This window comes from Toxotes jaculatrix, chromosome 19, assembly GCF_017976425.1.
Source record: "Toxotes jaculatrix isolate fToxJac2 chromosome 19, fToxJac2.pri, whole genome shotgun sequence".
Taxonomy (NCBI): Eukaryota; Metazoa; Chordata; class Actinopteri; family Toxotidae; genus Toxotes; species Toxotes jaculatrix.
In genome coordinates, this window is record NC_054412.1 from 2401783 (window position 1) to 2427922 (window position 26140).

General features: G+C 41.3%; 1 protein-coding gene across 1 annotated transcript; it reads left to right on the forward strand.

The window, feature by feature from the left end:
* Nucleotides 1-1888: 1888 nt before the first annotated feature.
* On the forward strand, nt 1889-25165 carry clvs2 (clavesin 2). The gene is made up of 5 exons (XM_041064767.1): nt 1889-2277; nt 4719-4893; nt 22934-23044; nt 23411-23643; nt 25047-25165. Exons 1-5 carry the CDS (start codon nt 1889-1891, stop codon nt 25138-25140), a joined length of 1002 nt encoding a protein of 333 aa, XP_040920701.1. The 3' UTR covers nt 25141-25165.
* Nucleotides 25166-26140: the final 975 nt, after the last annotated feature.

The following is a 26140-nucleotide window of genomic DNA, read 5'->3' on the forward strand; positions in this document are numbered from 1 at the left end:
GATTTAACTGAGAGAATTCAGGGTGAGGATGGAAAGCAAATGTTCTTCCTTAACTGTCCACCCCTCCTTCCCCTCCTCCATCCATCCATCCAACACTTTGTCCCTTCATATCTGTCCATAGACAGCATTTACCCGGAGGCAGTAGTGGGCAGCTGCCTGGGGCCCCATGGTTTTGAGACGTGTGTCTCAGTTCATGCACTAAGCTCACTGTGCACAATTCAAGGAAGTGAGAGGAGAGCAAGGAAAGAAAATGATTAAATTAAGCTGCTACTTTAAGCAGTAACTTTACAGAATGCACACTGACTGTTGGGATGTTCACAAAACTCAAACAACTTTCAGGAGTCTGCTAGAGTTGATTTTTCTTTTTTCTTTTTTTTTTTTTTATATTGTATGGAAATGGAAGTCCAGTGTCTGCCTCCAACCACAGGACAATCTCATCCAAAAGTCCTGCGCAGAATCAAGTTTATTTGAAAATAATCTGCAGAGTTATAAAGTGGGTTACAGCCAACATGATGTGTGGTGGTGTGGTCCTTTAAGAAAAGGATAGAAAAGGTTGATATGTCTCATTTTGCCTGAGGCCTAAAACACTGACTCCACCCTGCCTTCACCCATCGACCCTTTCAGTTTGTTTGTTTTTTTTTACAGCTTTTAATCCTCCCATTATTCCTTCACTCAGTCCATTTGAGTCGCCTGTACTCTCCTCTCCTCCCTTAAGCATCCTTCATCCAGCCCTCCATCTATTGTCCGTCCTTCACTTCACAGCTACTCTTCATCTTTCTGCCACCTTGCCTTCTCTCCCTCCCTGCATTTTTTTTTAATCTGTTGCCTTTTCATCTTATATTCCACCCCCTCCTCCGCCCTCCCACTCCCCCCTTTCCCCCCCTCCCTTCCCCCCGCCGGTGGCGTCCATACACCGACCGGAGCACAGACTCTTGTTGTCAGTCACTTTCCCAGCGAACAGACGGCAGCGGTAGCAGCAGCAGCAGCAGCAGGAGGAGCGGAGACGGTAATCCCCCCCACACTCCACCCCACCCCTCTCCAAAACCCAGAAACCGGAGGCTGGAGGGGAACAAAACCTCGCGGGACACCTGTGCTGCTGGATACCTGCTTTTGGGCTTTGTGAAACATGATTTAAGATCTAAATTCACACCCAGATTGCGGATGGTGATGATGAGATGCAGTGATGATTAAGACAGGGGATGCAGACGCGGAAACAAGCTGACTCGAAATCTGACTCGATTGACGGTGACGGAGCGGCGGCACCAGCAGCAGCACCAGCAGCGGCATCAGTCGGTCGGCGGATGGAGATACGCTGTGAAGGCGGAGGGATGATGATGATGATGATGATGATATAGCAGGTGCTGCAGGGTCGTGCCGCATTGCCTGGCCGCCGCGAGCGACGCCGGGGAGACGGTGATGCTGTCGTCGTCATTGTGCCACGGAAAGAGAGAGAAAGAGAGGAGAGGCTTTGACATGGAGGGAAGCGGCTGTCTGTCGGCTCTGAGCTCAGGACGCCCGGATCAGCAGGTTGGATGTAGCGCCTGAAGCCTGGAGGACCTGATTCAGAATATACATGGTGGGAAAATTGCGATGAAGTTGAATTCTTGAAGATGGAATTGAAATGTTTCTGTGCGTAAAAGTGAATGGCCCATATGTTGATAATGCATCACAGGAGAATCCTAGCAGCAGCGTCTGTGCCAGTTCAGGGTGGATTACGTCTACAGAGCAGCAGGCCTCCATCTGAAGTGAGCTTCTGATCAGCAAACCAGAAAGAAAATAATTTCATACAGGCTACTTCCCCCTGTTGCTGGAGCTCACAATTTCTTCTGTTGTTTCACTGGAAGCTGGTGTGGTGTGGTCCCCCGTGGAGGGACAGCTGTTGCAAAAGATGACTCACTTACAGGCTGGCCTCTCTCCAGAGACCCTGGAGAAGGCCAAGGTGGAGCTGAAAGAAAACCCGGAGACTTTACACCAGGACATCCAGGAGGTCCGGGACATGATCATCACCCGGCCGGACATCGGCTTCCTCAGGACAGACGACGCGTTTATCCTAAGATTCCTCCGGGCGAGGAAATTCAACCACTTCGAAGCGTTTCGGCTGCTGGCACAGTATTTTGAGTACCGACAGCAGAACCTGGACATGTTCAAGAACCTGAAAGCCACGGACCCGGGCATCAAGCAGGCCCTGAAGGATGGTTTCCCCGGCGTGCTCTCCAATCTGGACAGATACGGCAGGAAAATACTGGTCCTGTTCGCAGCCAACTGGGACCAGAGCAGGTAATACAGGAGGCAGAGGGTTGGGGCTGTAAAGTCTGCGCTGAGGTTATCTGATCAGACATTCAAAGAGAAACAAGACACAGAGAGAGTAGAGGACACTGGGTGTTTTTAAAATCCATTATAATTAAGTGGACTCTGGCGCGGATCATTCAGCACCACACAGTCATTGTTAGTGAGAAAACTACAGGAAACCAGCTCATCTTTCTTCTTTAACCAGGTTTTTTTTTTTTTTTTTTTTTTTTTTTGTGAAAGTCTTAAGTAAAAGCAGCAAAGCCAAAATGGAAAGACCCAAAAATATGGAAAAAAGAAGAAACTGTGAGGAAGAGCAAAAGAGGAGGAATCTCTCCTCCAGCATAGGCAGACGTGCAGCAGACCCTGTATATACAAAGTAGAAATAACACCAACAAACCATGTTTATGGATCTGGCTTTGTGCACAGGGGCAGTGTCTTATACATGAAAGGGTCTTCCTCAGACTGCTGCCACAAAGTTGGACGCACACCATTGTCTAAAATATCCTTGTACACTGCAGCAGTAAGACTTTGCTTAATTGTAACTGATCAAATCATGAAAAACAGGTGACAGGTTGGCCACACAGTGTACTCATCCACAGGTGAACCACCCTCAACACTTTTGGTAAAAGAAAATGAGAATTAAGATCTTTTCGGCTCTGACTAATCCAAAGTGTTTTCCCAGCCTCTTTACCTTCTACCTGCGACCTTATGTCCTTGTAAACCTCTGCCACATGCTGCATGTATCAGTGACTTGTAAAGTAGTTCCACCAAAGAGTTTTCCCTCATAAACATGATTCATATGAGTCAGTTTTCGAAATCCCAAAAGTTAAAAGTATCTAGATTTACAACAAAACAAGTACAGATTTAAGGAAATGTTTTTTTTTCTTTTTTTTGTGTAACTAGAGTTTATTTTATTGTCTTTCGATTGAAATTTGTCGTACTTAACACTGTACGACAAATTTCAATCTTTGAAATCTGTTTGGCTGTGTCAATAAGTTTCAGACATATTTATAGATATTCTGTGGCACAGTGCAGCAGCAGAAGAGCTACATCTATTCTGCTGCCAATTAAGTAAATGAAGAAAAAAAATATCTCTAGAGAGACGCAAAAGGTTCTTGACAGAATCAAATAGAGAAAAATGAGGAGACAAGATGAGAGCAAAAGCACGGGAAAAAACAAAAAGTGTTGAACATGACGGTGAAGTGTCCGAGGCATCAGCTGGAGGAAAACCCACGAGGACACAGCGAGGCAGCAAACAGCGTGACGACTGGTAACACCAGAAGCCACATGGTCACAACTGAAATCACTTTAAACAGGCAACAAAAACACCAAGCAGATTTTATTATAGTTTTTTGTGAGACACTAACAAGTGACGTTAAAATAAAGATGGAGCATTTTCGATCATTAAAGGGGTTAAACGTCGCTAACAGGGAGGAGGATTTAGAAGTAGGTCATGTATATAAATGCCTAAACACCAGGCACCAGCCTGTTCACAGGTGTTTTAAGCACACAGCAGAATACGGAGTCCAAATTCAGCTTCAGATTCAGATTAAGTTCATAAATATGCTTCTTTTTGAATTGAAGTTCTTTTTCAAAATATGGGCACCGCTGTTGTCTAATGGATAACGGCAGCAGTGGATAATAGACAATAGACAATAGGTTAGAGTTTTAAAAACAGGTGTAAAAACTTCTTACAGGAAATAGGGAGAAATATATTAAACTATTTTAGTAAATGTACTGTGTGTATGATTAGTAAAACCTACATTTGCATCTCAGTATGATTTTATGATAATTTTGAGAATGGAAAAGGTTGCACAGTTTTATCTTTATGAGCATCTTCTTTGTGCTACATGCAGTTATGAGTTTTATGTGTTTTGTCTTCGGCTGTCTGTGTCTCATGTTGGACTGAATCTGTGTTTTTTGTTTTTGTTGGTTTTGTTGGAACATTAAATTATTCTGGAAAGACGTCCATCAGTGAAACTGTACTGACAGACAGTCTAACTGAAAGCTATGATGTTATGGTTTTTGGAGTGTTTCAGATTTTCTTTTATAATGTTAGAAAAACTAATCATCCTCATCCCAACTATTGTGTAATTTGAATTAAAGCCCAATGACAGATTTGGGAAACCCAAAAATGTTCTGCATGGAACTGATATAAACAGCTGGTTCATTAATCAACAGAACAGAACAATTTTTGTGATCGATGAATTGTTTACTAATCAAGTAGTTTTTCAAACAATAGTAACAGTAAAAGTAAATATTTCTGAGAGAAAACAGGCAATTCCAAGACTTCTTCTTGGGCTTTGAGGCATTTTCACAATTTTCTTGCTTTTCTTTTTCGTTTCTTGTGAAAAATAATAAATTTTTTGTGCTTTAATATTTTCTCCAGTGCACTGCAGAATAAAAGACCACTCATCTTTCTTTACCAGATACACATTTGTGGACATACTGAGGGCTATCTTGCTGTCCCTGGAGTCTATGATTGAAGATCCAGAGCTGCAGGTCAACGGCTTCATCCTCATCATCGACTGGAGCAACTTCACCTTCAAACAGGCGTCCAAGCTGACTCCCAGCATGCTGCGGCTGGCCATCGAGGGGCTACAGGTAAGAAGCTCAGCTGTCAGAAAGCTTTGTTGGAGACTGTGAGGGTTTTTTTTAAATCATGACCATGGTCAGGACCACCAGTTAATATAAAATAGACAAATTATCATACATGTGATACTTCACAGTCGCTGGCAGTTAATAATTCTAAAACAGACAATTATCTACGATGTGCATTAGTGTTTTTTTTCCCCTTTTGATAAATTCATGTCTCACCATGCTGCACAAGGGCTGATCAGTTAATTCTTCATTAGCAATTGATCTACATCACTTTTGATAATCAAATTATTTTATCAAACAAAAATGTAAAACATTCGCTGGTTCCAGCTTCTGAAATCTGAGGATTTGCTGCACCTCTTTTTTTTAATGTAAATTTAATTATAAATTAAATATTTGGGGGTAAAATACATTTGGCAGATTAATTGATATTGAAAATGAATGTTTATTGCAGCCCAGCATTATCTTAGCATCTAAAATCTGCAGACTGCTTCTGCGAGCTGAAGGAAAAGCTGAATCTTAAGCTCTATTCAGTTCTGAAAGCCTTTTTTTCAGTTTCTGACAGTGGAGGAACAAACCTCCAGCTCCCTTCCCATCACCCTCTCTGCACTCAAAATGTTCCACTTATGAACAAGTCAAGCACCGTGTTAAAGCCGTGAGCTTGTTTAAAGAGCAGCAGAAGGGAATAATGACATTTCCATTTTGATTACACACTGCTGGGTGTTTTTTTCAGGGCTCGTTTGGCAGGTAGATGATGCAAAAAAAGTGATTTTTTGTGGTTGTCAGTTTGGTTTTGTTTAGTTCCTGCTTCCTCTAATGAGAGTTGATATTCCAGTTTTTTCTCATGTGACAAGTAGGAAACTATAGAAATGTGTCAGTGCTCACTGGATTTGTATTTGTGTATTCAGGATTTTTGCATTGCATGAATGCGCATTAGTCTCAGTCATCAGGACACCTCTAACATCATTACTGAAATGAGTTACAGGAGGAAAGGCTCACAGACAGAGTGTACAGCTGTCCTCTGGTAACCAGCCAAACCCAAGAGAAAATGTCTTGGCGTGTGTGTGTGGGGACGAGGGGGGTTGTTATTGCTTTCTCAACATCCTTGTGAATCATCTGCCAATTTGCGCTGGGCTCCATTAGTCAAAGTGAAATCTAAGGGGAAGTGTTGAGTAAGGTGCAGCCTGGTCTGAAAAGATTATCTGATGTGCTTGTGGTGAATGGCAAACTGTCAGAGTTGTAATATTTAAATTGTTTTGTTACTGAGCTGAACAAATGCACTAAGAGTAGTAATCTAATTCTGAGGAATATAATCCCAGGTTACATAATCATAGTTAAGCAGCTTTTTGTGTACCTGTCCATCAGTATTTTTACATTTTTAACTCTGTTAGTATTTAATCAGAAAATAGTCAATTGAATTTGCACCAAAGCGATTCTCAAAACCTGCATTAGAAAGTGATTCCCAGTTACAAATGAAAGAATGTAAGTACATAACAAATAACAGCCTGGTTTAAGGAGGTTTTAGTCAGCAGAAACAAACAAAAAACAAAAAAGCATTGCTGACACAAGGAAATCTTAATGAATTAATTATTATATTATATTATATTATATTATATTATATTATATTATATTATATTATATTATATTAAACATCATCTTCATATATTCATAGTGAAAACTATTTTTTAGGCCCTTTTTTGGTGGTGAATGAAAATGTTCAAAGAGTTTTTAAACGGTCTTTGATCTACGCATGTTGCAATCGGTTGTAATAAAAATAGAAGAGAGGCTGGAAGATACTGTCACTAATTATAAAACTACAGCAACACACACAAACTTCTAGTTTCACATATTTAGTTTTGGTTAATAAGCAGCTTGTTTCACATGTAAATAAATTGTAGCTTCAAATTTAAATCAAAATTTTAGACAGTTTTAGTGAAGCCGAGTTCTTGTATGGCTGCTTGTGTTTAGATGTTGTGTTTTGAGATATACCTGACCTTTCTCCTAATGCTGGCTCCGGCCTCCTGTGACCATCTAAAGCATAAGTGGATGTAGCTAATGGATGGACGGAGTGGAAGGTTTTATCCTACTCTGCCCTATTTAAAAGGTACCCTGTGGAATTTTCTTGTAAACACATTGTGTGCATCCTTGAAGTCTAACAAACATGCTGAATGCATTTCCTTCCTTATAAAACATTCAAAAGATTAATTTATTAGTATTTTAAATCATCCATCATTTACATCTGTGTTTTCTAGCTAGCAGTCTTCTTCTTGCTTGTGTATGCGGCCATGCAAAATACAATAAAACCAGGAGCCACTCATAAAAAACACATTGCTCCACATCAGCACAAGTGGTTAAAAACTCCACAGAGTACTTTAATGTGCCTCCACCAGTCCATTATCCTTATTTTACTTATTTTACACAACACAAAGGTCTCAAATTTATCCATTAGCTGAGCTAGCTGTAATGTATTGGTTTGCATCATAATGATTTTTAACAGGTAGTTGACTGGGTAACAGCAGAAGACCCAACAGTGTAGTGATTTTACTGAGAAATGGGCAAAGACAGTTTCTTGTAGCTGCATGAAAGAAAAGATATGGAAGGTTTTTTTAAGTAACTGTAGTATAATTGGTGTGTGAGACATTTTTCCATTAATTTGTCTCTACTTAAGCTCCAGCAAGATTTAAATAAGTACCTTTGGTTCTACATATACAGGAAGCTTGGATACTGCTCTTCACCTTCTCCACTTTCTGTAAACATTAGTTTTCTGCTCTGTCAGCACAGAGTTGAGCTGCTACGTTGGCAAGGGGAAAATCCTTCTGCTTTTTGATTTGGAGGGAATAACTGTAGACGGTGCATCACTGTGACGAGTCCATATATAACACATTTCTGACGGTTCTCCAGACACAGATTAGAGCCTGAATTATTAATGGGAGCTATTAGCTGAGCCCTGAGTCATTCCCAACTGTGCAACTGCCCACAAGAATGGCTGCTCAACATTTGGTGCAGAAAACAAAAGGAAGATGTGTAATAGGGTGATTTGATTTGATTTTACAAATGAAATGCACTGAACAAGTTAGTAAAACCATCAGGGCTGTAGCAACAGCTTCTGTCTTATATTCCTCAGGATGCAAACACATTTAAGGGCGGCAGTGATCAACAAATCCCATGAGAAGACCAAAACAAAAGCATATTGTGTGAATCTGAGCCTCATATTCCTCTGTCCCATAGAGCTGCATCGTCGTCCTAAAACCAGTTTCATATTAGTTTGCTGTACATTTGTTGTATTTCTCCTCCCAGTGTTCCCAGTGTAAGAAACATGTTCATTTGTACAACACGTGTTAAATAAACGCTGCCTCTTGGCCAGTGGACTGACAGACGGATAAATAAACTGCAGACATATTCAGCATTTATGTTTCACCCTCTGTTCAGTACGTGAGGACAGCAGAGTGCGCACACATACAGATCTGAATATCGCCAAAGTGAGTCACTTCAGTCTGAGCAGATTCTGGTTCTGAGTCTGAAGACCAGTGTTTAAAAGCAGCTGAGTCACACTCATCTGCAGGACAGTCGCACACAGTCGATCATACATCTACTGCATGATTGTTGGGTGTAGCTTGATGGTTGATTTATACCGAACACATCACTCAGCTAACTCCTGCGTGCATCAGCAGCTTTCTGTCTGCAGCTGCTGCTGTCCTTCTTTGTCTTTGTTTCCAGAGATTTTTCTCTGCACTCACTGCTGGATTATCTGATGCCAGCGTGAACAAACAGCAAGGTGACGAATGACAATAGCAAAAACTTTCTTTATACTGGTGCAGCATAAACAAACAATCTGTATTAAATTCATCTACGTTTTTTAATTGGAATATAAGATTGAGTTGTTTTTGTCCTGGTTTGTGATATTACTGTGACACTTGTTTCTGTTATCAGCTGAAAAAGAGATTGAATATCTACCTGGAACAAATCATGATATGAAATAAGTTTAATAATCAAATATAAATTTGGCTCGTCGAGTTTATTTATCTGTGGTACAGTAAAATCTGCTTTTTGCTTAAACAAGATAATGTGACATTCTTGAGTTTTTTTGTTTTTGCGGTGTCTGAAGTTCAAATCCTTCTGGTTTTTCCTTTGTTGCCTGCGTTGACTCATCCTCTTGCCTTTCTTTTTGTCGTTTTGTCTCATCTTCCACGTTAATTCAACTCAGACTGCCTTAATTGTGATTTTCTCTTTGTCATGGCAACCCTGACAAAGAAGTTAGTTTTGAGCAAATGCAAATAGCATGTAGGCCGCATGCATCCAGATTTGTAGCACAGTGTAGCACAGCACAGATTACAGCAGAAACAAGACTGTTAGTCTGGATCCATGCCGGTGGCCCCTAGAGGGTTCAACAGTTGTTGCAACCCCAAATATGCAACTGCTTTTTTATTTGTTTTTATTGTTTTGTTTTTTTTTCTTCTCTGGATTATTTTGGGGCATTTTGCCTTTAATTAGAGGAAGGCAGGAAATGTGGGGGAGAGAGATGTGGAGTAACCCTGCACACAGTCTTTAGGTTGAAGCTAGCGTTGTATCCCACAGGCAACTGCACGGCAAAATTAAGCGTCTGTTAGACTGAGAGATATTTTGTGTACAAAAATGAGTGTGGTGCTGGAGGAAAGCTTTAGGAAACGCACAGGATTCATCCTCTGGGGAGCGTGAATGTTCTTCCCAGATTTCATGCATTTGCATCAATAAATCTTGATAATTGTTTAAATTTGGACATTTTGTCTTGGTTATGGAGCTGGAGGAAAGGTTAGGGATCGACCATAAGGCTTAAATGTACATCCAAGGTACATCCTGAATGTTTTTGAATAGCATACATACAGTATGTGCTCATACTGAGCATGTGCATGAAACACCCTGCCAGAAATTCAGCCTGATTCTAAAATTAGACAGCTGGCGACCACAATCAGGCCAAATCCATACAGAGTGTGCCTGACTTTAGGAATCATCCTCTGGGTATCATAAATATCTGCCAGGTTTTGTGTGTGGTTGTCATGGCTGTCAGGACAAGCCAACTGACTGGAGAAAAAAATCTGTTCCCTGTATAATTTTTTCTTTGCTCACTGATTTATATTTGAAAACAGTGAAACAGAGTGAAAATCTAATGGGCAGTGAGGGACAAGTTTAGAAATGGTAGCCGACACAACAGAGCTTTGTGTCCTTAAGTTGACCCTCTCTACAGCCTAGCCTTTAATGTGCTGCCTGACTGTTTGTGCCACAGACTGTATTGTCTGGGGTTTGTGTGCTTATTCCTCTTGGATACAGTTCATACAGCACAGTACGTGCTCCATTTCCCCGCCGTGTGAAAAGCACCTTTCCACATACATTTCTTTATGCTCACATAAAAGAGATTACGTTAAAGAGTCTGCGGAAACACGAGGTGAGACAGTGTTCAGGACGGGATTCAAACCCATCCAGTCATAATCCCCCGGGATTACAATGTTACAGAGGGATTAAAGTTTCAGATCTGCAAAACCTTCTTTTGGGTTATGGGTTTTTTTTTGTTTTTTTTTACAAGTTCAAAAAATGTTTTTAAATTGGAGTGAAGTGTCTAAGAAAATACCATTTTTAATATTGCTGCTTTTACATGAAAAAAATCTCCAAAATGTCAAGAGTTCACGAGTTCAAAAAAATCGACCTTTCCTACAGATTATCAAAGCAGAGCAGGAAAAGAACGAAACATTTAACGAAAAAGAAATTCTATAGTATATTTATACTGCACATTTCACACACACAATCAAATTCAAAGAGCTTTAAAAAGTAAAAGCAGAAAAACGTTCAAACCTTTTCTGTAATCTTTCCATCATGGACACATATTTTCATGTGAGACGTCAAAGGTTCTGTCCACGTTTTCAGAGATATGCGTTTTTCTTTGTCTTTAAGTGATTTTGTTTGAAACTTGTATGTGGACTTGGAGCAACATCCTGTGCAGAGTAGATGTCTTGTCTCAGGGATGTGAATCACCTCGTTAACGTGACCTGCCACAGCCTGACACCGTCTGACCTCAGATCAACTACCTGCCACTCACAGTAATGAATGAGCTGTCCTGGATCTCTGACAGTTAACCGACTGTACATACAGCTGCCGTCAGCCAGTAGACTCAACACTGCAGCTTCGTGTGAGTCACCTGCATCCAAAGCTGCAGTATTCAGGTTTTTTTTATTGTGTTGACGATGATGATGATGATGATGATGAGAATGATGTGAATTAGAATAACAGTCTTACATCTGTCTGTCTGTTAGCAGGATTTGGCTCAAATTTGGTGCCACTTCGACCTTGACCCAGGAATCAGTTGATTAGATCTGGATCTGGGATTTTGTCCATTAGGCGGTTTTTGTTATGGCCAAACCTCTTAAGGTTGCATTCACATGCTTGTGGGAAAGGCAAACATACGGGGCTTCTTACAGGCCTGATGAAAGGAGTTATACTCTTGTGCTTCGCTAAATAATTGAAGCTGTTTTGTATTTGAGGCCTGAGTTAAACAGGGTTCATGTTATATCAGGTTGGATCGAGTGGAAATGCATCTGAGAGGTGTTTATTTAAACTGTGAAAGTGCAGAAGTTATTTTTATTCTGGTGTTTTTATCAGTTACCAAACAGCTTCAGGTCACCTCCTCCTGCACTGGACGGGGGCCGATCCTGATTTGCATGAAGCTCTGGGAAAATAAAAATGGACTGTAATCAGATCTGTGATCTGGCCAGCAGAGATGCATGCATGTGGTGGAAGTGTAAATGAAAGTGCCTTAAATGTCATCTGGATTTTATCTGGAAGGCGAGACACTTGAAAGCAAGTGAATGGGGCCGTTATGCCTGATATCTGAACGGAGATGAATTGGACTCTCTCAGCTTGAGGAGTGCGAACTGTGGAGTGCAGGAACAATAACAATCAACCCTGGCTGCTTGCTAATTGGTGGAGTGACATGCTGCTACCAGTGTTGGCGTTCTCTTTTTGTTTGAGTCTACTGGAGCTGTGGTGTGGAGCAGGTCTAATGATCTATTTGCATCAGTTCTGACTGTCCCTTTCAGGTCAGTGGGCCTTTGTTTTGTTTGTTTGTTTGTTTGCAGGGGCTCAGGAGATAGAGGTGGTTGTCAAAGGTCAGCAGGTTTTCAAACCAATGTCCAGATCCAATAGAAACGTGTGAAGTTCAGGCGTCCTCCTCTGGTTTCACTCTCCTCCACCTCTCCCTCCGTCCCCTCTGGCATCCCCACCCCTCTCACTTTTGTTGTTTTCTTTACCCTCCCCCTCTCCCTTTAACAACAACATCATCATCCTTCCCTTCTCCCTTGCCCCCCCCCACCCCTTCAGTTCAGTCGCTCCATCATTGTTCACCAGAGACAATATTGGCAGGGCAGCATACATGCTGTTACAGCAGCCTGATCATTCAAACCACACTGAGATAATTACTCATTTTATCGAGGGGAAAAAAAAAAGAAGTCAATAATTAAAAATTTTAATTGCCAATACTCATTGGTAGTTTCAGTGGAGATGTAATGTAGATCAGAATTCACACAGTCACAGAAATCATCCAGAGAGTCTCTAAAATCTTCTCTGTTTACTTCTGAACCTTAAAGAAGCAACATCTTCTTCATCAGTCGCCAGTTGCTCGGTACAATGTGCTTCGTCTTAACCCTCCCTCCTCCTCTTTCCTCCGCCTCCCTCCCCGGCTCCCTCCTGCTACATCCCACCCTCGCTACGTTTCCACGGCAACATGTCGGACTGCCGCGCTATCTTGCTCTGCCCTCTCCTCCAGATGGGCTCCCTTTTGTTGCGCGTCTTCGTGTCCGTGTGTGTGCGTGTGTGTTTGTACAGAGACACAAACACATTTCTCCGTCTCCGTCTTTCTTCTTCTTCCAAGATGCTCAGGGGGCAGCTGCTCAGTCGGCTGAGTGCTCCACAGAATACTGTAAATGTCTTATGCTTTATACAAATATGTGATGTATTATTAAGTGTAAGTGTAATGGTCCAGACAGTGCTCAAACATAGTTCTTTTACATTTAATAGTTTTTCATCTGTTCTGTGTTTCTTTATTGCATCTTTCAGACATGCAGTCCTTTCCATTAATCCATCAACAACTCACTGAAATACCTCAATAGACTTAGCACAAAAATTTTGTACAGACACTCATGGTTTCCAGAGGATGATCCCAAAGCAAAATTGTCAAACAGCCTGTACCAGCTTCTCAGAAGACTTCCTGACTTTAACATCTTTAAGTTTTGGAGGGTCGATCACTCGTCCCTTTGGTTATTTATCAGAGTTTTCTGACAGTTTATGCCTTAAATTATTAATTGTTTAATCAGAAAATAATTAGCAGATTACTTACTTGCATTAATTTACTGCTCATTTGTCTTTCAGCGGGATTACATGTGTCCCCTTAGGATATATTTAGACCATATGAACATGTACAGTGGTGCAGTTCCCACTGGATTTACTTTGCATGAGCGTTATGTAACATGCAGAGCACTCCAGAACAAGTGAGACTTGTTAATAATTGTGTTAATAATGGCAGCAGAAAATACATGAAATAGATGTTGACCTACTGTATCTTCTCAAGAAGCAGCTTAAAATGTGTGAAAACACTTCTTCTTCTTTGGTATTCTGTAGAGGTGATGGCTCTGAAAATATCACTTCACTAATAAAGATGAAGCTGTTTGACATTTTGGAACATTAATTCAAATTTAATGAATTATAATCCTCCCTCTTATCATCACCATGTATTGCAAATCATAAAAGCTTTCTGAGCACCCTATATTCGAAGCTGTGTGATTTTGATAGCAAATTCATTACATGCTGTAAAATTAGGAAATCAATTAACAGGAAATTGAAAGCGCTGTTACTTTTAGCAGTCAGCATTCACTTTGTCTTTAACGAGACTGTTAGACAGTTTACCAGCAGCTGATATCAATCACAGTGTTAATGTTAATATTGAATGGTTAGAGTCTGTAAACAGGAAATGAAAGGCAGGCTCCTGTGTCTTCATCAGAAACTGACAGGACTGGTCATGATCTTTCCCTAACCTTAAACAAGTAGTTTTAATGAGCCTAAACTTAAAGGAATAAATTTCAGAAATATCCCAATGTGCCCGGACAGTGGGATAATTTTAGCAAGTAATTCCCCACAACTTTTTTTTTTTTTTTTTACATTGATGTTTGTGTTCTTATTACGGTTATGGTTAGAGATACAATCAGTTTATTAATTAAAAAAAATAGAGGTGAAGGTTGGCTGCAATCTATTTGTCTCCTGGCTTCATTATGGACACACAGGCAATGAGAGAGCAACTCTCAGCCTCAATAACCAGTAGAATCACTACTAATTCTAATGCTCACAGCATTGATTTCTTTGTGTTGGCTATGTTGGACATTAAAAGAACATAACTTACCATTGGTCGGCGAGAGTCTGATTTCAATCTGTAATGGGGAAATGAGGTAATTATGCAGTCCATTAACAGCCCCATCAGCTGTTAGGGCCCATATTTTTGACACTCTCTTTTCCTCTTTGCGTGAAGTCAATTAACAGTTACTCAGCTTTTATTTTGATTTATTTTGATGACTTTAAGTCCGTTTTATAAAGGTGATATACACAGTCAAACATACGAGGAAAATAGCTGAACACAGAAAATGAAATGTAGAGACAATTTCTAACAACGTGACCGAAAACAAACACAGATAGTAGCTCTGTCTTACACCCTACAATCAAGATTAGCAGTGAATATTTTTCCTGCTCAGAAGCTTCAGGAATCATGACGCAGCACTGAAAAGCAATGGTCGGCCAAATCAGTCTTCTGTCGCTGTACATCTCTCCCTCCGCCTCCTCCTCTTCTCTCTCTCCCTCTCCCTCTCTCTGCTTCCCTCTGTGTGTTTGGCAGCAGGACAAGATCTGTTGTTGTGTTTCTGCCCACAATCTGGACGTTCAGGTCAACTGCACCAAACACACGCAGTATGAATACACAGAGCCGGACAAGGGGCTGCCACCCGCAATGCTAAGAAATCCAGCAATACACTATAAATAAATAAATAGATAGATAGACAGGTAGTCAGTAGTTCCTTTGTAGAAGTTTGTTTACTAGTTCTGGAGATATCCTGCTAACAGACAAACAACATTACCACTCCACGTACAGAAAAGCAGTGGAGTTCTTTCCTTCCGTCGCTCTCAGAGCTCCTGAAAGGAGTTGGCAGTATTTTAATAACCTGCAGAGGCTGCAGTTTAATTGATGTGACTTTCACTCTGTGTGAATCTCCAGCAGGAGAAAAACTGGAAAGTTACTTCTGATACCTGAGATAGAACAGAATTACAGTCAGGAATAATTTATTTTATTGAAAAAAAAAAAAAAAAACAGTATAATTTGGAATAGATAAAGCTGTTTCCTGAGCGTATGTGCCGACACACCTTTTCCTTGTAATCTGTTCTGTGTGCTCTGATGTGATTTGTTCTAATTATGTGCACCTGGCACAGTTTACCTGTTTAAACCAGGCTGGGCTGACAATCACTGAGTCTACACACTGAAGAAGGCATCAACCAAAACATTTGGAGCTTTGCTTGTGATGCATTTTTATCAATCGATCGTTTCCTTTTAAGAGTTTGTCGCGTGAATCAAGCATCAGTCGTTCCTTGTGATGTTTTTCAGCACCGCACGGTGAAACCAAAGCCAATATTCCAGACAATGAAGCTCCTGATTAACTAAGACGTTAGAAATGGAAAAGATTTAAACTTTATCGAACCCCAGAAAGGAGCAAATTGGATAAATGGTTTGAGGATGACTACAGGGAAAAAGGGAGTAGGTCTGATGAGGTAAAAGGTTTTGGAGTAAAGACAGAGATGAAAATGCATTGGCTGGATGTGGAGTAAGAGCTGAAAGAAGAGGGATGATGAGTCAACAGATTGGATAAAAGGCTTCAGAGGAGTAAGAGAGTCAGAGGTTGGACTGAGGCTGCTCGTGTGCTTTTTAAAAATGGAGTAAAAGGTTTAATTTATCAGAGAACTGGTGCATTTTTAGCATTTTTTTTTGTGGATCTTGTGACCAGAGGTGCAGCGTGGTCGAAAAGTTCAATCAACAGAGACGAGTGAGGCAGCGCTGTTCTCCACTTCCTGTCACATACAGTAAGATTCGCCGTTGATTTACCCCTTTCTTCAGTTCCGCATTAGCTCCAGTCAGACGTCCTCCCATAAAGGTGGCTTTTGCAAAGAACAAGTCAGCAGCAAAACAATGTCGTCACTCCAGGCTACACTTTATATCCTGAAAAGAAAAGCACTGGAATGGATGCCGTCTTTTTCCTGCTTTTTACTGGAGGACACGTTTACTCATCCTTGTGTGGATGGGAAGTGACAGGAGCCGAGCAGAGTAGAGAGAGCTCATCAACCTGATGTGCTGTTCAGAGGCCGAAAAGGCATGACGGAGAGAGAAGATGTATGACCACAACTCAGACACATATAGAGTGGTACACAACACAAGTCAGATGTTGTAACATCAGCTGCTCACTGGTGGAGTGCTGATAGACTCACACTGTCCAACAAAAAAATGTTGGATGTTGATGCATTTTTTTTATTTGCACAAACTTTGTAAAAATTAAAGATCAAAAAGGAAAAAAGTTCTACAGTTGAAATCTTTGACCTTTGACCTTGGTAGCAGTGTGTTTTGGACTGCACCTGTCAGTCTTCACACGACGTCGACAAATTATAAATTGTTTGAAAGTCTCTTAATTCCATCTGTGGAAAGCATTTTAGGATTCCCGTATAAATGCAGCGACTGTGTTTCATTCAGTCCTGTAAACATGTTGTTATGTTGTGAATCAGAAGGGTTGAAGAACAGTAACCTTTTTATTTTGGGTACTTTATTTTCAGGCTCGTGCCCAGAAATGGGGGTGAACCCGCAGCTCATTATCACCAGCTCTGCAGCTCTACAGAGCCTTTAAGCCCCAAATGGACATTTAAAGTGACATTATGTCCAGAATCAGCTGATTTGTCTGCAGCAGAGAAGACAAACTCTAATTTGTGGCTGCTGCAGCCTGCTGGACTCGCCCTGAACCTTTCAGACTGGGAGGATGAGTGGGGTTGTGGATCTGGATCCCATCATCTGGCTCCATCCTGCCTCTGGCTGCTGCTGTTGCGGCTCCCATTTGATAAACTAAATAATCAATGAGCAGCCTGCGACGCTCAGGTTTGCAGCCCTGTGCGACCTGATGTTACAGCTTCAACAGGTTCAGCCATAAAAAAGAAAACACTTTACACATCACAGCCTCGCTCCACCTTCCTCATGTGTGTCTGCCGATGTCTCCCTCTTTTTCTTCTTCCCTCCTGCTGCAGCAGTTTGACCTGAGATGAGTTTAGAAAAACGTGTTTACAGCACAATTGGTTTAATTCTTCTGTGTGCTGATTCAGTCATGTGAATCATTAAGGTGGCTGACAGGGTCTCCTTACCAACCATTACAGTATGTGCGTAAATCAGCGGCGTTTATTTTGTTGTTGTTGTTGTTGTTGTTGTTGTTGCTGGTGTATACATCAGATGCTGACTCACCTCAGTCTAACGAGCTGTTATGACTGGAATCTGAGCTCCACTGCCAGATTCAGTTTTCAGTTATTTGATCTGACGCTTGTATCAGCAGCACAACTTCCTTTGCTTGTGTTGTCTGATCTGACAGTGCTGTGGTTAACGGTTGGTCAGGTTTAGTCACATGAACAAGGTGGTTAGGATGATGAAAGATTGTCTGCCCTGAAATAAGTTTAGGAGCAGTTTGATATTTTGGTTTATTGGCTTTGTTGCTGATTTCAGTCCAATAAAAAAGCCAAAGAATAAAAAGTCACGTTTGAACATTTTTACATTTTGTTTTTGTGCAGATTAAACAACTGGGATATAACGTGTTCATCAGTCTGTTTGGAAGATGCTGGTGTTCATATTCAAATTTGACTCTTCCCAAAATGTTGAACTCATACTTTAAGGTGAGAGAAAAACAGTTTTGTGGACTTTGCGGTTCACTTGAATCTAAACTGCTGTTGTTTTCAATTCAAATCAGTTTGTATTGTACAGCCCAAAATCACAAATTTGTCCCGGAGGGCTTCACAATCTGTACAAAATGCTGTTTAGATCCACACCACTTACGCAAACAAGGCTTTCTCAATCAGTTTGTATTTTGTTTCTGCACGTTGGAGAGGCTGCCGGCCTGCTGGGCCACAATCCAACCATGATTACATCCAATCAGAGCTCCCTGCCGACTGTGGAGCTCTCAGCAGTCCAGAAACGATTATGGTACTTTATGACAATGAAGCAATGGTTAATATTTCAAAGGGCTCATATCAACAGTTTAATGAGACTTTTAGCATGGCTGTGTGTTACGCTTTTATTATTTGTAACCTGAGTGAGAGAAACGGTGTAGCTGCTGCACTGGAGAAGAGGAATCAGAAAAATCACTGTTAAAATGTTCTGATGAATAATGACTGAGTAGATTTATTTTTGCATTTTGTCAAGACGTAGCATCTGAAAATATGTTAGCAGCAGTTTGTCACAGAGTCTGTAGATGACCTAATATGTAAATGTGAATAAATCACAGAGCGGTGTACCTGCTGCATGTCACAGTCTGGCTCTTCCCCTCAGCCTGACTGTTTCTGAAAGGTACATCACTACAGCTATTAAATATTCACCTGCGCTGACAGATACATAAAACCTTTACAGGCGAAATCCTTTCAGTCATACCGGAGCTCTGCGAAGGGCTCCTCTCTGTGAACGCTGCAGGGTTTGAACTGCAGGTAACAGCTGGCTTTTACCTTCACAAAGACCCAAAGTCAAACACAACAAAATAACAATTCTGTGAAAAGGATTTAATACAGCAAGGCAAGAAAATACGTGGGAATGCTGTGACCACACTTTGTCTTTTTCAGGTACCTGCTGTAAAATCAGATGTCAGCAGACTTAGCTAACACTTGCTCATACTTGAAATATTCCTGTTCAGTATTATCCTAGAAAATACTGCACAGATGATGTTATCAAATTCAAATTAAAGGAATGATTGATAAATTAAAAAGTAAAGGCATATTTCTCAAAATGACAAAATATTCCATTAAATTACTGTAAGAGTTTATCGTAAGTGGTAAATGTCAGGTTCACTCAGCTGAAGCTGTATTTAACAATCATATAAATGAAACCATAATATTGAAATGGCTACGAGCAGAGCTTGTGTTAAAGGACATGACGTATCCTTGAGGAGGACTCGCTGAGTCGTCTCGCCTGAGTCGTCACGGTGCAGCTTTTAATCTAGGTGGACGTTTGAGTGGAGAAGCAGCAGCCGATTGGCTGACTTCATCTGTTCTTTGCTTCAGCCGTCGAGGGGAAGCCGACACGTCACATGTCGTTACCGCTGAGTGTCTGCGTGCTTTTGAACAGACACTCAGTGTTTAACCCAGAGTGTTGGTGGCAGCCTGTCTGTGTGTGTGTCCCCTCTGGATCTGTGATGTTTTATAACAGGGAAGAAAGTACACCGATGCTGCTTTCAAGTCACGTGGGACAGAGGACGGTGATGGAGAGACTGTCAGGGTTATGACTGAAGAGCTTCACACATCATACAGCCCAAGATGGCAACTGTTAGTTATAAGTTTAGCTGATCTGAGGGATCATGATTTTTTTTTTTCAGACTCTGCTGCATTTAGTACCAAGTCTGAGCTTCCAGCAAAACTGTAAAAGAAATTCCTGGAGTGGTATTTAGTCAGAAACTGATAAATTCAGTAACTTTTATGTGAACGCAGCATAATGTTAAGCTCACACATTGACCCATTTTGGTTAAGTTACATTTGCTCATGAAGGTATATTGTATATAGCCTCATTTAAAAAAAAACAATGAGAAGATTAATTCTCAGCCAGCACTATGATTATTATAGAAGAAAAAAGACCATCACAAATGAGACTGGCAGCTTCTGTGCTGCATTTTGCAGCTTGTGGCTCCAGGGTTGCTGAACGTTGCAAAGCAGGAGCTGGATCCTGTTTTTCTACAGCAAACTGAGCTTTGAAGGGAAAATCGTGTGAGGGGGGGCGAGAGCTGAAGCAACAGGGTTTCAAGGAAATTTTGTCTAAATGTATCTCGTGATTAAACTGATTGTGCTTTAAAAGAAAAAAAAAGAGAAAAGACTCCTCAGTTCCACCCGTTGTCCTGTTGGTGTGTGACAGACTTTTCTTTGTCTTCTGTCGCCTTTAATTCTCGTCAACCTTTGCTGTAACTGAACACGCTCAGCAGTGACCTGGAGCGTGAGTCCAAAAATAAATCCCCACAGTCGCTCATTTGTTTAGAATCGACATTTGCCTCCCAGAAGCCAAACATCAAAGAAAAGGCTGAAGTGGTTGTGAGTGGCGGGTTTCTGGAACAGTTTGCATTGAATATCTGAGCCGTTTACTCATCAACCAGTTCATCCCAGTCAGAATTCTTTTATAAGAATAAGCATCTGACTATTACAGACTCTTTCATCAACCTGATTTCTATTAGCTTTCAAGCCAGTCCATTTGTCAGATTGTCATCGCATCCTGTTGGTGACCTGTTGGTGTTTGAAAGCTCTGAGTCTCTTGAGTCTGTCTTGGCAAAGCATTTTAGGATCTTCAACAGCTGTCAGGACAAAATAGATTCAGACTTCAGTTTCTATGACTCCAAAGTGTTTTACACACAAAAGGTCCTACTACAGGGCTCATACACCCCCAAACATCAGCCGTGTTTATCTGTGTATTTATTGTCTTTCTTATTCTAAATCATCACTCAGGGATGATTTCCTCTGTATTGCAATAAGAAAAGAAGAACATTCGATGGAAGAATAATTTCAGTCTAAGGCCTTTATCTGCTTTCCTCCTCCCTGCATCCTCCATTCCTCTGCTCTCCTTACATCTTTCACTGCTCTTTTATCTTATATTATTCTCACTTTAACGTCCTCCACCTTCATCTGAACACTTTCTCCTCATACACTCAGTACTTTCTGTTTCTTCCTCAGACATCAGTCCCTCCAGTGCAGCAGAGGCCCTGCAGCTCATATTCCATTTTCAGTGTTTCATGTATAATACAGCAGGTCCCTTCATCAAAGTGAAAATGTCTGTCAGAGCAGAGGGCAGGCCAGAGGTTCAGAGTCAGAGGAGTCCAGAGGGATCTGACAGCTGAGGCGGGGAGGGGCTGTCTGACCGCCGCCTGAACTAAATGAGGCTCGTTATTACTCGTATGTTTGGGCATCTGCTGATTCAATATTTTGAATCTATAATTAGATTCTGTGTTTTATGTACAGTTTCAGTTTTGTCACAGAGGAAATATGGCTCATATTTAAGAATATTAATAATAATCAGCAGCTCATTTGTGCTTATTCTCTTCGTTTTCAGTTTGAATTTCCGAGCTGACAACCTTGTTTTGTTTTTATACCCTGGTCCTGAGGAAACACTATTTCATTTTCTAAATATATGTTTTGTATTTTATGTATATTTTATTTTATTCATATGAACAGTGTGTTTTTTGTAGCTGGAAATATTTTTGGGGGCAGTTAGCATGTAAAATCTGGGTATTTCCAGTTTAAACTGGTAGAAATCCTGAAGACGGCTGTTTGCTGAAACGCTGATCCTCATAAATTTAAATTAATGCATTGGGGTGTGAGTGTGTGTTTATGTGTTTTGTTTTCGGAAAACTGGTAAAATTATTAAAAAATAATAATAATCTCTTTTAAAAGATACGTACAAATAGAAAGTTTGGTTTCAGCTCTTTGTGAGATACTATGAATTTCTTGCCATTAGACATTTAGTGCACAAAGAGAGCGGCACTAAAAGGACAAACAGCTGCAAAACAGAAAGAGTCTGTCGTCTGTGTCTGCAGGCACCGTGCACTGGATGTGTACGTCGTATTATAGTTACACTCATATAGTGTGGGCCATTACACAGCTGGTGTAGACAGCTGTATTGATTAATTAAAGGTCAGGGGATCACCGAAATCAATAGTACACATCATTGTGGTACCGATTGAATCAGGACAACATATTTCGTGTGAACTCGTCCAGATACTGTGTCTGTGGACCAAAGCGGTGGACAGTAGCTGACATCCCTGCTAGCCGAGCAAAAACACTGGCGGCAGTGACCTCGGCCTGGATGAGTCACAATCGGTCAAACCCTAATTTACAAACCTGGACCGACCTCAGAGACTCTCACTGTCTCCGTCTCTCCCACACACAGCTAACAGTTTTTATATAAATGTCTGCCCCGAGCCATTTTCATCAGCCAGCTCTGTTATGTCAGAATATAATCTCACCATACTGTTGGATCACAGCCAAATTATGACTCACAAACACACACACAGACACACACACACACACACACACATAGTGGAGTGTAATTATCATAATTGTGTCCAGTGTTGTACGAAACACTGTGTCAGGCCCAGACTCCACACACTGACCTGTATGAACAAGGACTCATGTCCCTCTGGCATTGTGCTCTGCAGTGACTCCAAAATAGACCCGAGCATTTCCTATTGACGATGAGATTAGAGCCCATTTACAAAACTAATCTAATGAAAAGGGACAGGAAACTCACAGAGGTAATTTTTCATTTGCTGGAAAATCCTCTTAATTGAGACGAGCTCTTTGTTATATGTGATGAAACACAGAGTTTATTCTGCTCGGTTTTTGTACGAGCAGACTGATTGCACTTGTCGTTAAGTCTGTGCCTCCACTCACATTAATAAATAGTGAAAAATAATGAATTTGAAACAGTTTTCACAACCTGGTCGTGTTACGTTTTATAGGAGAAGCGACCGCTGGCTCAGTTATGTTCAGAGACAAAGTTTGTATTGAGTGAATGAAGCACAGCAGTTATTAAAAGCAGCAGAGTCACCGGGAGGTGGTGGGGTCGATGGTACGTATACCAGGGTTCACATCCATGTCCATGTCAGTCCATGTCCCGGTTAGATTCAGGCAACAGAAGCACCTCGGTTAAAGCCCCGTCCCATTTCAGTCTGTTAAACTGAAATTATTCCTCTTTGCCTTTATTCACCGGCTTTGTGTTTGTTTCCAACAGGACAGTTTTCCTGCCAGATTTGGAGGGATCCACTTCGTGAACCAGCCGTGGTACATCCATGCTCTGTACACCGTCATTCGACCCTTCCTCAAAGACAAGACCAGGAAGAGGGTAAGGCCAGGAGATCTTCAGTCAAACTAGCTATAATCACTGTTTTTATTTTAACAATGGACTCAAAGTTTTTGCTAGTAGTGATGAACCCTGTTGAATCATCACCTGACATTTTCATGGACTTATGAAGCGCTAAATAAAGTGAGCTACCTGTGCCTAAAAACCAGGTTAATGTATTAGCTTTAAATCTTTATTACATCTCCTTTTGCTATAAAGATTAATTTGAGAACAAGGACATTAAAGTAAAAGCCTTTTGCCTTTAAGGAGACCATCTTTATCTTTGTTGTACAAAAGTGTTGTTATTCACAGACTGAAAAAGAGTCTGAATCCAGGCTGTCTTTCTGTATCTGTCCCTTCCCTGTGCAGATCTTCATGCACGGTAACAACCTGAACAGCCTCCACCAGCTGATCCACCCCGAGATCTTGCCGTCAGAGCTCGGCGGGATGATGCCGCCGTACGATATGGGCACGTGGGCGCGAACGCTGCTGGACCATGCCTACGACGAGGAGACTGACTATTGTCCGGAGTCCTACACCCTGTCAGTACAAGACCTGGAGAGAGACCTGGAGAAAAACCTGTCCCCAAAAACCATGAAGAGGTGTGCTTATTATTTCCAACACTGTTTGTTTGTTTGCTGTTGTTACTGTTTATGGAAGAAAAGGTGTTAATGTTATTATTCATTTCCCCAGCAAAAGGGCAGAGATTTGAACCAGCAACTCTCCGGTAACGTGTCTTTCTAAGCTCCACGCTGCCTACGGCAACAAGACAGGCTTAAAAAAGCATGAAAAAAAATGCACTTAAACTAAGGCTGCAGTGATCCCACTGCATGCATCAGTGGATAAACACAGTATCAATGTATTGTCGAACTAATTGTGTTATCTTTGCATAATTAGAGTAGACAAATGAGACAGTGGTGGAGCTAATGTGTAGATCTTATCTCACACTGTGGTATTTTTGTCTTCTTCTCCCACCTCCCACTCTTTGCCCTGTTTCACTGAACTGTAGAGGATTAACACGGTGTAACTGATTTCACCTGGTGATATATTCATTCATTCATTTCTTTATTTAACAACAAAAAACTGACAAAACAAGGTTAATATTGACCCGGACTTTGCCTGACTCCGATACTGAACCTGGTTTTCTTCAGGTTTCCTGTGTTTGCTCATAGTGAGAGGAAAGAAACAGTAAACAAGTGTATGGGTAAATAAATGACTGATACAGATAAATAGAAGTAGTGAAAAAAAGAGACCTCTTGGCCTGTTTCCTCAGAGTGTATCTGTGCTCTCACTGTTTCTTTGGCACGAAGCTGCTGTGAGTATGTTTGACATTTTATGGAGTATCATTCCCCCTATAGGCCCCCGTGCTGTGTGATTCACCCTGTCAGTAAATCATCCGACCACTATGTGATACCAACTGACTCATTCACTCAAAGACATTTAGATTATTCAGGACGAACTACAGCATGAGCTAAGACACTGTCACTGTGGGGCAGCACAGCTCTGCCAGTTATCAATAAATCACAATAACTGATAAAATATCTGACAGTTACACAGTTTATTTCAAAGCTAAACTCACTGGATGATTAAGTTGCACAGTAATAATGGATGGCGTCATACATGATGGGGTCATTTAGGATGTTTTTAATGTTATACTTCCATATATTACATACAACCTGATATATCTTAATGTGGAAACGGTTTCAGTGTTTCAAGCTTGATGCTTTCTGTCAAATGTTCTGTAGCTCAGTTACTTCCTATGAAAAGTAGAGGGAAACCTTTTTTTCTTGAAAAGAGACCTGATGAGGACAGAAACCCATGAGGACAGTTAGAACTGGTCTTAATAGGCTCAAGGGTCATTAGACCTGATGCAAAACCCAGACTAAAAGAGCACTTTGCAGCTCACACTCTCCATCCCGAGCAGTCCCCTCTGCTCAGGGTCTGGTCACCGCCACGATAACCTCCATCACACGCGAATGCTGATTCCTGTCCTGTGTCCCTGCAGGTCTCAGTCGGTGGTGGAGCCCGGTGTCCTGAAACGACCAGACAAAGTCAAGAGCGAAGAAGACAACATGCAGCCGCTGCTCTCGCTGGACTAAACAACACATCTACAGCTCAAAATCATACCCAGATCAATATCTCCACGCAGAATACTCTGACAGACTTACCTGTGCACACACTGTAAGCGACACACACCCTGAACCACACCCTCCTCCAGAAAATGCTGCTGCTGCTGGATTCTTGTTTCGAAGCAGACAAAAATGGCCAGACGAGAGGGACGTTTCCTCAGACTGAAGGGCATCCTAAGAGCTACTGATGGTGTTCTATATATTTATTTATTTAGTTATTTGTCAAGTGCCAATTCCAAAAAAAACTGTAAATTAACGTCTTTAAACAATCCAGCCCCTCGGTACGGAGCAGGGAAGCATCGGCTCGAGAGTGGGTGAAGGTGAAGGTGCCACGTGTGAAAACAGTGTTTCCTGCAGGTGTGTAGTATATGGGTGATGAGGGATGTGGAAAACTGGAGATCATACTTCAAAGCGGGCTTGGGGCTGTGATTCCTGAGCTGACATTTTTTTTCCTTCTTCTTCTTTGTACAGTAATTTGAAGTAAACGCCTCGTGTGGGCGCGCAGCTCGGCTCAGGATTAGCAGAAGCGACGATAATGAGTTTGTTCAACCTCCTGGACCCCAACTGGCAGGCAGGCACTTGGTTTACTGGGAGTTTGCTGGGTGTTAACTGGGGAGGCTTTTGGCTTTCCTGTAAAAATAATGTCTGAACTATCGGTCTCTCTCCAGTTAGGGTTAGGAAAAGCAAACCCCCCTTTACGGAAAGAGTTGGTTCGATTAATCATCTGCCTTTTCCTTTTGGCCATTTTCTCTCTCTCTTTCTGACCCACATGTCACAGAGAACACTTTTTTTTTTTCTGCCATTAGAACAAACACGAAGCTGCAGGCTCTTTTTAAACAGCGACTCACGTCATCAAGTATTAGTTTGGCTGCAGATATATTTTCAGAATCTAACGCAGAGGATGTCAAACCAAATAAATAAGGCTAAATTGAATTTTCTAAAAGCAGTGAAAGGGCAAGCGTATCACCTC